This window comes from Salvelinus fontinalis, chromosome 8 (genome assembly GCF_029448725.1).
Source record: "Salvelinus fontinalis isolate EN_2023a chromosome 8, ASM2944872v1, whole genome shotgun sequence".
Taxonomy (NCBI): domain Eukaryota; kingdom Metazoa; phylum Chordata; class Actinopteri; order Salmoniformes; family Salmonidae; genus Salvelinus; species Salvelinus fontinalis.
The window spans coordinates 3,185,362-3,199,138 of record NC_074672.1 but is presented as its reverse complement, the minus strand read 5'-3'; the positions used below and the strand labels follow the sequence as shown (position 1 = coordinate 3,199,138).

General features: G+C 41.4%; 1 protein-coding gene across 7 annotated transcripts in view; it reads left to right on the top strand.

Moving 5' to 3' along the window:
* The window catches only part of LOC129860378 (liprin-alpha-3-like), a 55,127-nt gene extending 41,550 nt beyond the window's left edge, over positions 1 to 13,577 (top strand). For 5 of the 7 annotated variants that reach the window (XM_055930741.1, XM_055930737.1, XM_055930740.1 and 2 more), the window contains 6 exons: positions 1,710 to 1,885; positions 4,311 to 4,408; positions 4,629 to 4,804; positions 8,656 to 8,724; positions 10,650 to 10,812; positions 11,979 to 13,577. In XM_055930741.1, coding sequence (XP_055786716.1) covers positions 1,710 to 1,885; positions 4,311 to 4,408; positions 4,629 to 4,804; positions 8,656 to 8,724; positions 10,650 to 10,812; positions 11,979 to 12,598 — 1,302 coding nt within the window. In that variant the 3' untranslated portion in view covers positions 12,599 to 13,577. Of the gene's footprint in view, positions 1 to 1,709; positions 1,886 to 4,310; positions 4,409 to 4,628; positions 4,805 to 8,655; positions 8,725 to 10,649; positions 10,813 to 10,959; positions 11,028 to 11,978 lie in introns of all 7 variants that reach the window. The other 2 variants (XM_055930742.1, XM_055930743.1) reach the window with 1 other exon arrangement.
* The last annotated feature ends 200 nt before the right edge of the window (positions 13,578 to 13,777 follow it).

Sequence of the window (13,777 nt, the reverse complement as noted above, 5' to 3'; positions counted from 1 at the left end):
TTAGGTCAGTTAGGATCACCACTTTATTTTAAGAATGTGAAATGTGAGAATAATAGTAGAGAAATATTTATTTCAGGTTTTATTTCTTTCATCACATTCCCAGTGGGTCAGAAGTTTACATACACTCAATTAGTATTTGGTAACATTGCCTTTAAATTATTTAACTTGGTTCAGACGTTTTGGGCAGCTTTCCACAAGCTTCCCACAATAAGTTGGCTGAATTTTGGCCCATTCCTCCTGACAGAGCTGGTGTAACTGAGTCAGGTTTGTAGGCATCCTTGCTCGCACATGCTTTTTCAGTTCTGCCCACAACTTTTCTATAGGATTGAGGTCAGGGCTTTGTGATGGCCACTCCAATACCTTGACTTGGTTGTCATTAAGCCATTTTGCCACAACTTTGAGAGTATATTGGGGTCATTGTCCATTTGGAAGACCCATTTGCGACCAAGCTTTAACTTCCTGACTGATGTCTTGAGATGTTGTTTCAACATATCCACATAATTTTCCTAGCTCATGATGCCATCTATTTTGTGAAGTGCACAAGTCCCTCCTGCAGCAAATCACCCCCACAATATGATGCTGCCACCCCCGTGCTTCACAGTTGGGATGGTGTTCTTCGGCTTGCAAGCATCCCCCTTTTTCCTCCAAACATAACGATGGTCATTACAGTTCTATTTTTGTTTCATCAGACCAGAGGACATTTCTCCAAAAAGTACAATCTTTGTCCCCATGTGCAGTTGCAAACCGTAGTCTGGCTTTTTTTATGGCGGTTTTGGAGCAGTGGCTTCTTCCTTGCTGAGCGGCCTTTCAGGTTATGTCGATATAGGACTCGTTTTACTGTGGATATAGATAATTTTGTACCTGTTTCCTCCAGAATCTTCACCAGATCCTTTGCTGTTGTTCTGGGATTGATTTGCACTTTTCACACCAAAGTACGTTCATCTCTAGGAGACAGAGCGCGTCTCCTTCCTGAGCGGTATGACGGCTGCGTGGTCCCATGGTGTTTATACTTGTGTACTATTGTTTGTACAGATGAACGTGGTACCTTCAGGCTTTTAGAAATTGCTCCCAAGGATGAACCAGACTTGTGGAGGTCTACATTTTTTTTCTGAGGTCCTGGCTGATTTCTTTTAATTTTCCCGTAATGTCAAGGAAAGAGGCACTGAATATGAAGGTAGGCCTTGAAATACATCCACAGGTACACCTCCAATTGACTCAAATGATGCCAATTAGCCTATCAGAAGCTTCTAAAGCATTGACATCATTTTCTGGAATTTTCCAAGCTGTTGAAAGGAACAGTCAACTTAGTATATGTAAACTTCTGACCCACTTGAATTGTGATACAGTGAAATAATCTGTCTGTAAACAATTGTTGTCAAAATTATAGTTTGTTAACAAGAAATTTGTGGAGTGGTTGAAAAATGAGTTTTAATGATTCCAACCTAAGTGTATGTAAACCTCTGATTTCAACTGTATATCCCAAATCCAAATGTTCAAATGTTAAATTATTTTATCTATTCTCAGAGAAGATTTTGGAAGGAAATTTAGGAAATTGAAATAAATTGTCTCTGAGGCCATCGATTCTCACTGTCTGGTGCTCTCTCTTACCCACTTTTTCTCTCGTTTTTATATCCCACCTCCCTCTTTCTCCCCTATGTTTTGTATCCCAACACCCCTTCTCTCTCCCTCCCTCTTTCCCCCCCATCTAGATCCTGGCCTACGGGGACATGAATCATGAGTGGGTAGGGAATGAGTGGTTGCCCAGCCTGGGTCTGCCCCAGTACCGTTCCTACTTCATGGAGTCTCTGGTGGATGCTCGCATGCTGGACCACCTCACAAAGAAGGAGCTTAGGGGACAGCTTAAAATGGTGGACAGCTTCCACAGGTTAGATTCAAATATTTTCAATCAGTCTTTGCTGTCATCGAAGGGCATTCCATGTATGGAAGCAGATTCATACCAAAATCTGCTTCCTTAATTTATGCGATGCATGAAAACAAATAAAATACTGATCATCAACAGAATATTAAATGTACAATACCAAAGGGCATCTTATCTAGTGTCCTCTGCTCAGTTACATATTTCAATGGTTTTTACATGTATTTCTTATCATCATCTATTTCTTTCCTCTTCTCTAGAGGAGAAGGGGTTGGTTGTCACACGTTTTACTCTTGTGTGTATTTCTTAGCACCAGTATACACTATATATACAAACGTATGTGGACACCCCTTCAAATGAGTGGATTCGGCTACTTCAGCCACACCTTTTGCTGACAGGTGTATAAAATTGAGCACACTGCCATGCAATCTCCATAGACAAACATTGGCAGAAGAATGGACTTACTGAAGTAGAATGGACTTACTCATTGACTTTCAACGTGGCACCATCATAGGACGCCACCTTTCCAACAAGTCAGTTCGTCAAATTTTCTGCTCTGCTAGAGCTGCCTCGGGTCAACTGTAAGTGCTGTTATTGTGAAGTGGAAACGACTAGGAGCAACAACGGCTTTGCCGAGAAGTGATAGGCCAGACAAGCTCACAGAACGGGACTGCCCAAGTGGTGAAGTGCGTAACGCGTTTAAATGGTCTGTCCTCGGTTGCAACACTCACTACCGAGTTGCTTTCAGAGGCAGTTTGGAACGTCAGCACGTTCGTCGGGAGCGTCATGAAATGGGTTTTCATGAAAAAGCCTCACCATGCACAATGCCAAGCGTCGGCTGGAGTTGTGTAGAGCTTGTCGCCATTGGACTCTGGAGCAGCTATTTTTCATGTTTCGGGCTGGTCACCTTAGTTCCATTGAAGGGAAACCTTAATGCTACAGCATACGATGACATTCTAGACGATTCTGTGCTTCCATCTTTGTGCCAACAGTTTGGGGAAGGCCCAGTCCTGTTTCAGCATGACAATGCCCCCATGCACAAAGCGAGGTCCATACAGAAATGGTTTGTTGAGATCGGTGTGGAAGAACTTGACTGGCCTGCACAGAGCCCTGACCTCAACCCCATCAAACACCTTTGGGATGAATTGGAACGCCAACTGCGAGCCAGGCCTAATCACCCAACATCAGTGCCTGACCTCACTAATGCTCTTGTGGCTGAATTGAAGCAAGTCCCCGCAGCAATGTTCCAACGTCTAGTGGAATGATATTTTGTAATGAGATGATCGACAAGCAGGTGTCCACATACTTTTGGTTATGTAGTGTATCTTACAATAATTTTTTTAATATCAGGAGAAAGACCAAAGACTTGGTTTGAAACGGGGACCATTTTTATCCTCCTAGCTTATTCCATAAGCCACCACACACTCTGTCCACTTGTGACAACCAGCCCCATTGTGGAATGATGTCACACAGTATGGGGTTGGTTTTTGCTAGAAGAATGATATTCCTAACAAAATTCAGCATTTTAGGCCGTGAGAATAACAAAGTACCTTTTTAGTAAATTTGTGAGTGTATGCGTGTGTTTGCACATGTGGGTATGTGACAGAAACAAATATGTGTGAGAGAGGGGCAACAAAGGGAGCTCTTTATAGCACATGCACAAAGGAGCTTGGGATTTACTATAATGGAGTTGATAGTGACAACCAGCCCCATATTTCATGTGACAACCATCCCCAACCTCTATTCCCCCCCCCCCCATGCTAATTAAGATTCTAGTTACTGGATGTATGTCATGTTCAAATCAAAGTTTATTTGATTTCGTGCGCCGAATACAACAGGTGTAGACCTTACAGTGAAATGCTTACTTACAGGCTCTAACCAATAGTGCGAAAAAAAGGTATGTGTGTGTGTGTAGGTAAGTAAAGAAATAAAACAACAGTAAAAATACATTTGAAAATAAGAGTAGCGAAGCTATATACAGACACGGGTTAGTCAGGCTTATTGAGGTGGTATGTACATGTAGGTATGGTTAAAGTGACTATGCATATATGATGAACAGAGAGTAGCAGTAGCGTAAAAGGAGGGGTTGGCGGGAGGTGGGACACAATTCAGATAGCCCAGTTAGCCAATGTGCGGGAGCACTGGCTGGTCGGGCCAATTGAGGTAGTATGTACATGGATGTATGACATGAATTGACCAGGTGTCCGAGTTCTTTCAAAGAATTCACATATTTTAACCTTGAAAATATTAGAGTGCCATTTAGATTGGGAGTAATTAGCACTGTGACAACCAACCCTGGTCTCCGCTACTCAATAGTTTTCTTTTCTCCAGTTTCTCTGCATCAGGGTTTTTAATGTGTTTGGTTGTGAGGACATCAACAGTAACGCTCCTTTCTCTCTCTTTCTCCCTCTCTTTCTCTCTCTCTCTCTCGCAGGGTCAGTCTGCATTATGGCATCATGTGCTTGAAGCGTTTGAACTACGACAGGAAGGAGCTTGAAAGGAGGAGGGATGAGAACCAACATCAGAACCAAGGTGAGCATACGTACAGTATACGTACAGGTATCTTGAACCATAACGTATTTGGGGGCTCGTCTGATATTGCCAATGATTGTTGTCTTGCAAATAAAACGGGCAACTTGGGCTATAACGTCGCCATATTCTTTGTCTCTCAATTGCAAATGTTCACTGTATTTGTAACCCCACTTGGTTGTTATTGTACTACAGTAGCGGCCTCTTTCTGCCCACTCCCTAGATGTGATGGTATGGTCCAATGATCGAGTGATGTGTTGGGTCCAGGCCATTGGGCTAAAGGAGTTTGCAGATAATCTCACAGAGAGTGGGGTCCATGGGGCCCTCCTAGCCTTGGACGACACGTTTGATTACACCGACCTAGCCCTGCTCCTCCAGATGCCCAATCAGAACACACAGGTACCTTCCCTTCCTGCTACACTCCAAGAAATGCTGGATTAAAAACGACCCAGTTTGCTAACCCAACGCTAGGGATGGGCTTTTGAAATAATTTCACTATACGAATAATATCATGGTATCCGGGTAGTCTAAATACATTTTAAACTTCAATGGGGACTTGCTCGTGCGACTCAAGAGGCGTGCTCTGCTTGTTTCAGCACAGAACGGTGCGGGAGGGGCAGAGTGTCTGACATGGAAGGGGAGAGAGAAAGTAGCCAAACCAACTCGCTCAAGTTAGACATCCTATTGCAGCAAAAAGTTTATCATCTCATCTGGTAGTGTCTGTCTTAACTGCATCAAATTGAAGTAAAGAAGCTAGCTAGCTACACTAGCCAGCTAGCTAGCAAGGCTAATTGAGGCTATTTTTCTGCGCTCCCCGTCCAACAACTCTATTCATATTAATCAACAGCCTACCTATTGGATGATCATTGTAGCCTACTCTCCCACTTCACTGCTACACATAGAGCCTCTGACAGTAAAGCTGTTTTGATTGACTGACCATAACAAGCTACACGCGTGAAAAGTGTGTAGGCTGCCGGTAAGTCTTTTTTCATGGGCACACTCATAACAACTGTCATCAAAACTGTCATAAAACTGTTGTTTTATAAACATTTTTAATGTCATGGTCTATCCTTGCATGTAGCAAGGTCACATAGAGAATACAATTTTAGTCAAAGCCTCTTAATAAAAATAAAAAATAAAAAATATAATACATTTAAAATAATAATATAATTTAAAAAAAATATACTCTCACAAGTAATCGTATAATAATGCCTGTTCGGATATTCGGGTAAATGTTGGACAGAACACACAATGAGTTATTTTGACCCAGCCAGTTGTGTTGTATGAATAACCCAATATGTTTGGATTACACAAACATTGGCTAATTTAACCATCACTTTCATGCTGGGTTGACCCAGGGGTGAATGACTGCCCCCTCTCATTGAAGCCACGGAAGTTCAAAGCCAACCGTGGTACTGCAGGACTTGTTAGCAGGAAACAGGATCCCCCGTTATAGTGAATGGGAAAATTGCAATCTTCGTGGTAAATGTTCGTGTAAAGTTTTTAAACACAATCATGGTACCAATAATAGATTGTAATACACCAGATGTATAGTCACCTGACAGTGTATTAAGTACACCCGTCTTCTTCCGGGTCAGACCACCCTTTGCCTACAGAATAGCCTGAAATCTTCGGTGTATGGATTCTACAAGGTTTTGGAAACATTTGTTGCTCAATTGGTATCAAGGGACCTAATGTCTGCCAAGGAAAACATTCCCCACACCAGTACACCCCTGCCACCAGCCTGTACTGTTGACACCAGCCAGGATGGGGCCATGGACTCATGCTGCTTACGCCAAATCATGACTCTGCCATCAACATGACACAACAGAAACCGTCCAATTGTCCAGTGTTGGTGATCGTGTGCCCACTGGAGCCACTTCTTCTTGTTTTTAGCTGATAGTGGTGGAACCCGTTGTGGTCGTCTGCTGCAATAGCTGATCCATAGGAAGGATCGACCAGGTGTGCGTTCTGAGATGTCGTTCTGCAAACCACTGTTGTACTGCGCATTTATTTGCCTGCCTGTTCGTGGCCCACCTGTTAGCTTGCACAATTCTTGCCATTCTTTTTCGACCTCACTCATCAATGAGCTGTTTTCGCCCACAGGACTGCCGCTGACTGGATGTTTATTTATTTTTTTGTCACACCATTCTCTGTAAACCCTAGACACTGTCGTGCGTGAAAAGCCCAGGAGGGTGGCTGTTTCTGAGATACTGGATCCGGCACGCCTGGCACCGTCGATCATACCGCGCTCAAAGTGGCTTAGGTCACTCATTTTGCACATTCAATCGAACAGTAACTGAATGCCTCGATGCCTGGCTGCCTGCTTTGTATAGTAAGGCACAGCCACGTGACTCACTGTCTGTAGAAATAATAATTTCCGTGACCGTGGATGGTGTACCTAATAAACTGGCCTGTGTGAGTGTGTCCTTTAACTTATTATGTTAAAATCGAACACAGAAGAAGTTATAGTTGAGTTGCTAACGGCAGCCTGCAGTACACCGGTCGGCCTTCAACTCGCGTTACTCAGTGAGAGGTGAAGCAATCTAGCTAGCCTGCAACATCACTTCCTGGGGTAGCTCAAACTGTGCATGGTACGTCTCCATGAGACGCCATCTTAACCGACTTCATTTGGCTTCAATGCGCTATTGAGTCTTCACGAAGGAATGAATGGTGTCACGTGATCGATGGCTTTATCCATTCAAATCAAATTGTATTTGTCACACGCTTCGTAAACAACAGATGTAGACTAACAGTAAAATGCAGGTAGGGTTTAGGGTAGGGACATCCCAAGGATAGCACAAACCATTTTTTATTCTAATCCATAGGGAATTTGCAGGCGTGGCTTTTGGACAGTTATTTTTGCCCACCCCTGAGAGTAAATGTCATTCCTGTTCATCATTTTAAGTTTGTACACTTCAAATTAAAATTTTCCTTGAATGTTTTTAATCTTTCCATAATCTAATATGAAATGAATAACAATAGTATTTTTAATATTGTAACAAAGTGGTAGCTATCCCAACATTCGGATATGCATAGGCTTTTGACTCATACACTTGTGTAACCCTTATTAAAGCTATAAAAGCATTAGTGTTCAACCTTCATGTGATAACAATACAACAACAGAACAGATTAACCGGAATGACATTTGCACTCATGCCAAAAACGACCTGAAAGCCATGCCCCTACTAAGCCACGCCTACGGTCTATCAGCATCAATAACCCAACCTTGCTCTTTTTTAAAGTAAACAACCCAACTAAGTGGCCCAATGCCTGCAACCCAGCAGTTGGATCATCCAAACAACCCTGTGTACAGTAGTCCAATCAGAACATGCAGGTACTCACCACCAGGGATTTTTCTGCCGTGGAAATCTAAGTTTTTTCATATTTATTTTATGATGGAAAAATGCTTTCAGTGTAAACATAAATGACTAAAACCAGACATAAAGATAATAACGGACCTATATATTGTAATAATATCATGTTTGAGAACTAACAATCACTAAAATAAAAGCTAAGACATTTACTTTAAAGCTGCAATATGTCACTTTTTGGGTGACCTGACCAAATTCATATAGAAATGTGAGTTATAGATCTGTCATTCTCATTGAAAGCAAGTCTAAGAAGCAGTAGATCATTTACATTTAAGTAGATGTGTTCTATGTGCGAGTTTTCTATGCCTACCATTCTTATGTTTAGTTTTTGCATCTTTTACTCTCGTACTTTGATACTTTTGTACACCAGCTTCAAACAAGCTGAAATTTCAATATTTTTCGTTAAATAATATATTTCACGGCGATTTAAATGGTACAATGATTCTCTACTTGTTTTTGTTGCTTATTTTGTCACACAAATTGAAATTAGGCAAACTATTAGAATTTTTTTAACCAGGAAATGGCGATGCGATTTCTGCATATCACACCTTTAAAACTGACACCATTTCTTTCAACTCCATTGAGAAACTTGTAGAATTGCAGAAAATGTCCTAAAATTTAAAAAAAAGTCTCTACACAGCCAAGATGGGGTCCTCTAAAATGTTCTCTAAAATCCAGCCATGCCGATGGGCTGACCACTATCCAATCAGAGCACAGGCATTACCCATTCTACTATCGTAGTCTAATTAGAACAACCATCATTCACCACAATCACCAACCTACTTCATTTACAACTGTTTTGTAATTCAATGTAATCAATAAATGCCCTTGATAATCTTAATTATAATCTTAATACACTCATTCTTTCTCTCCCAGGCGAGGCAGATGCTGGAGAAGGAGTACAATGCGCTCATCTCCATGGGAACTGAGAGAAGACCAGATGAGGTAAAAATAATAATAATCAAAGAATGCCAATGAAAACAACATCAATAAAGTTATGCTCAATGTTAATGACTCATACAAGCAAGCGTTACAATCTTTATGAAATGGTAAATGGATAGTTGCTTGCCGAAGGCTATTGCTCATGAAGAAAGGCAGTTTGTTTCTACCAACATTAACTGGGAACCATGTGCATGTATTTTTCCCACATGCTGTTCTATAGCACAGGTGTCAAACTCATTCCACGGGGGGCCGAGTGTCTGCGGGTTTTCGCTCCTCCCTTGTACTTGATTGATGAATTAACATCACTAATTAGTTAGGAACTCCCCACACCTGGTTGTCTAGGGCTTTATTGAAAGGAAAAACCAAAAACCTGCAGACACTAGGCCCTCCGTGGAATGAGTTTGACACCCCTGTTCTATAGTATACCTACAGTTGAAGTCGGAAGTTTACATACACTAAGTTGACTGTGCCTTTAAACAGCTTGGAAAATTCCAGAAAATTATGTCATGGCTTTAGAAGCTTTTGATAGGCTAATTGACATCATTTGAGTCAATTGGAGGTGTACCTGTGGATGTATTTCAAGGCCTACCTTCAAACTCAGTTCCCCTTTGCTTGACATCAGGTGAAAATCAAAGGAAATCAGCCAAGACCTCAGAAAAACAATTGTAGACCTCCACAAGTCTGGTTCATCCTTGGGAGCAATTTCCAAACGCCTGAAGGTACCACGTTCATCTGTACAAACAATAGTATGCAAGTATAAATACCAAGGGACCACGCAGTCGTCATACCGCTCAGGAAGGAGACGCGTTCTGTCTCCTAGAGATGAACGTACTTTGGTGCGAAAAGTGCAAATCAATCCCAGAACAACAGCAAAGGCCCTTGTGAAGATGCTGGAGGAAACTGGTACAAAATTATCTATATCCACAGTAAAACGAGCCCTATATCGACATAACCTGAAAGGCCGCTCAGCAAGGAAGAAGCCACTGCTCCAAACCACCATGAAAAGCCAGACTACAGTTTGCAACTGCACATGGGGACAAAGATTGTACTTTTTGGAGAAATGTCTTCTGGTCTGATGAAACAAAAATAGAACTGTTTGGCCATAATGACCATCGTTATGTTTGGAGGAAAAAGGGGGATGCTTGCAAGCCAAAGTACACCATCCCAACCATGAAGCACGGGGGGGGGGGGGGGGGGGGGGGGGGCAGCAACATGTTGTTAGGGTGCTTTGCTGCAGGAGAGACTGGTGCACTTCACAAAATAGATGGCATCATGAGCTAGGAAAATTATGTGGATATATTGAAGCAACATCTCAAGACATCAGCCAGGAAGTTTAAAGCTTGGTCGCAAATGGTCTCCAAATGGACAATGACCCCAAGCATACTTCCAAAGCTGTGGCAAAATGGCTTAAGGACAACAAAGGCAAGGTATTGAAGTGGCCATCACAAAGCCCTGACTTCAAACCTATAGAAAATTTGTGGGCAGAACTGAAAAAGTGCGTGCAAGCAAGGAGACCTACAAACCTGACTCGGTTACACCAGCTCTCTCAGGAGGAATGGGCCAAAAGTCACCCAACTTATTGTGGGTAGCTTGTGGAAGGCTACCCAAAATGTCTGACCCAAATTAAACAATTTAAAGACAATGCTACCAAATACTAATTGAGTGTATGTAAACTTCTGACCCACTGGGAATGTGATGAAAGAAATTAAAGCTGAAATAAATCATTCTCTATTATTCTGACATTACACATTCTTAAAATAAAGTGGTTATCCTAACTGACCTAAGACAGGGAATATTTACCTGGATTAAATGTCAGGAATTGTGAAAAACTGAGTTGAAATGTTTTTGGCTAAGGTGTATGTAAACTTCTGACTTTAACTAGCACTTGGTAAATCTTATATCATCATACAATATTGTCTCGTTGACAGGATGGCACTAAGACGTTCAGTCGTTCACCCTCGTGGAGAAAGATGTTCAGAGAGAAGGACCTCCGGGGCGTGACCTCTGATTCCTCGGAAACGTTACCCGCCAACTTCCGTGCCTCCGCCATCTCCACGCCCTCCGTCACCCTGAGGAAAGTCCAAAGTGAAGGTGAGGTGGTCGTCTCTTTCATCTCCTTCCCCCTGGGTACCTACTATTTGAGTCATTGGTTCCATGCTGACCAATCATTTCAGTGTTATTGACTGGAAATCTAGTCTCATTGACTGGTGTTTAAAATCGTAATGCTATCTGTTTCAGTGAACTCCGGGCCCAGGGGTGAGTCAGGGTCAGTGAGAACATATTCCTGCTAGAGATAAGCACACCAGGTGAGAAAAATACTTAATTGCCAAATAATATCATAAACGTGTACAAAGTTGTAAACACTGGTGTAAAGTACTGAAGTAAAAATACTTGAAAGTACTACTTAAGAATTTTTGGGGGGTATCTGTACTTTACTATTTATATTTTTGACAACTTTTATTTCACTACATTCTTATTGAAAGTATGTACCTTTTACTCCGTACGTTTTCCCTGACACATGAAAGTACTTGCTACATTTGGAATGCTTATTAGCAGTACAGGAAAATGGTCTAATTCACACACTTATCAAGAGAACATCCCTGGTCATCCCTACTGCCTCTGATCTGGCAGACTCACTAAACACATGCTTTGTTTGTAAATTATGTCTTCGTGTTGGAGCGTGCCCCTGGCTATCCGTAAATTATAAAAACAAGAACACGGTGCCATCTGGATTGCTTAATATAAGGAATGTGAAATGATTCATACTTTTACTTTTGATACTTAAGTATTTTTTGCAATTACATTTACTTTTGATACTCAGTAGTTGAGTCATTTTCTATTAAGCTATCTTTTACTTTTACTCAAGTATGACAATTGGGTACTTTTTCCACCACTGGTTGTAAAGTAGTCAATGCTCATTCCTGGCTCAACAAAGCATCAACTTTTTTACATTTTGAATGGTGCTTTTGTCACCTTCTGTAAGTGTCTGAACTTCAGTCACCTAAACATGTCATTTCAGTCATCTCATGCATCCAAACACATTTCAGTAAGTAGTATCAGTTATCCAAAAACATTCCACTAATTTCAGTGAGCCATCATCCCAAAATATTTCAGTCCTTTCAGTACTGTCATCAGAACACATTTGTCAATTCAGTCATCTCAGTCATCCAAACACGTTTCAGAAAAGAGCCGACGCACACTGAAATGCAGTTTTTTTTTGGTTCCTTCATTATTTATCAACCCTGTCTTTGTTTTAGAGTCCGAAAAAAAATCCGCCCAGTTTAAGATGAAGATCATCAACAAAATGGAGGACAGAACACAAACAACAAGAATTCATTTGGAATCCTTCAAGAAACAAGGACAATGTGAGAGAATGAAAAGATGCAAAAATAGAGTGAATGTCCGTCTGTCTCTCTGTCTCTCTGTCTCTCTGTCTCTCTGTCTCTCTGTCTCTCTGTCTCTCTGTCTCTCTGTCTCTCTGTCTCTCTGTCTCTCTGTCTCTCTGTCTCTCTCTCTCTGTCTCTCTCTCTCTGTCTCTCTCTCTCTGTCTCTCTCTGTCTCTCTCTCTCTGTCTCTCTCTCTCTGTCTCTCTCTCTCTCTCTCTCTCTGTCTCTCTCTCTCTGTCTCTCTCTCTCTGTCTCTCTCTCTCTGTCTCGCTCTCTCTGTCTCTCTCTCTCTGTCTCGCTCTCTCTGTCTCGCTCTCTCTCTCGCTCTCTCTCTCGCTCTCTCTCTCGCTCTCTCTCTCGCTCTCTCTCTCGCTCTCTCTCTCGCTCTCTCTCTCGCTCTCGCTCTCGCTCTCGCTCTCTCGCTCTCGCTCTCTCTCGCTCTCTCTCGCTCTCTCTCGCTCTCTCTACAGTTGTGGCATGAAGCTATTTGATGCTGTAGAAAGTGACTCCATCGCCCATTGTTAAGTTCATCTTTAGTTGTGAGTGTGAAATGACAATGACATAATGACTCTTCTTTTTTTCTTTGGGACGTAAAACTGCATTCCAATTCTGATCAACAGAATGATGACCCAGATTTTTGGGGGACTGTCGAGAGAACATGCATACCCGTTCTGTTAAAATCTCAGAACGTGGTTTTGGGATCGTGTTTCTCAACCTTTTTGTGACATGAACAGGCAAGATAAGGTATTTTCTTTACTAAGGACCCACAAGTTATGGTCCTTCTCTCTTGGGGAACCATTTACATTAAAACGAGCAATTGAGAACTGACTAAATCAGGTACAGCTAACCATCTGAGGGACCAGTCAGCATCATCCAAGGAACTGGTCGGTCCGTGGACCAGAGGTTGAGGAACACTGTGTTAGGACAGAGGGAGAGGGAGGTTACGAAATAAGTTCTAAGGGTTATAAACAGTTATGAAGGGAGAGTATATGAGGGAATGGAATCATGTTCTTAAGCCATAACATACAACATGAGGTGCACAATGAGAAGGACAATGGACAATGAGTGAAGTGCATTATGACAAAATCCTGTTCCAACAACAAAAAAGTTTGTTAATATGCATGCCAAAACAAAACCATTTTAGAGTGAGATTAATGATATCAATCATGTAATGACATGAAAGCTTGGGTACGGGTAATTTGTAAAATGTGTGTTTTATTTGTATCATTTTTTTGTGTGTGTGTGTGTCTGAACTGTATGTTCATTTTATACTTAGTTAAGACTGACTGTAATTTTTGTTTAAAGTAAATGCGTTTTAAGTTATGGACATTTAAGATAATATTGTATATGTACATTTTAAAAACAACTTATGATTTAAATTAATGAAGAGTAGTGATGATAATTGAAAATAATATAACAATAATGATCATGATTGTAAAAGCTGTAATTAAAAAATACCTGTAAAATGGATGGAAACTAAGTGTTTAATTTCTTGTTCCGCATTATAATTCCTCTTCCAAATAAGGTATTGTAATCCTTCCTATGGAAGGTCAACAGGAGCAGTTCCTTGATTTGTTCTTGATTTTCTTTTAATCCTTTGTCACGTTCCTGACCTATTTATGTTAGTTTGTTATGTGTGTTAGTTGGTCAGGACGTGAGGTTGGGTGGGC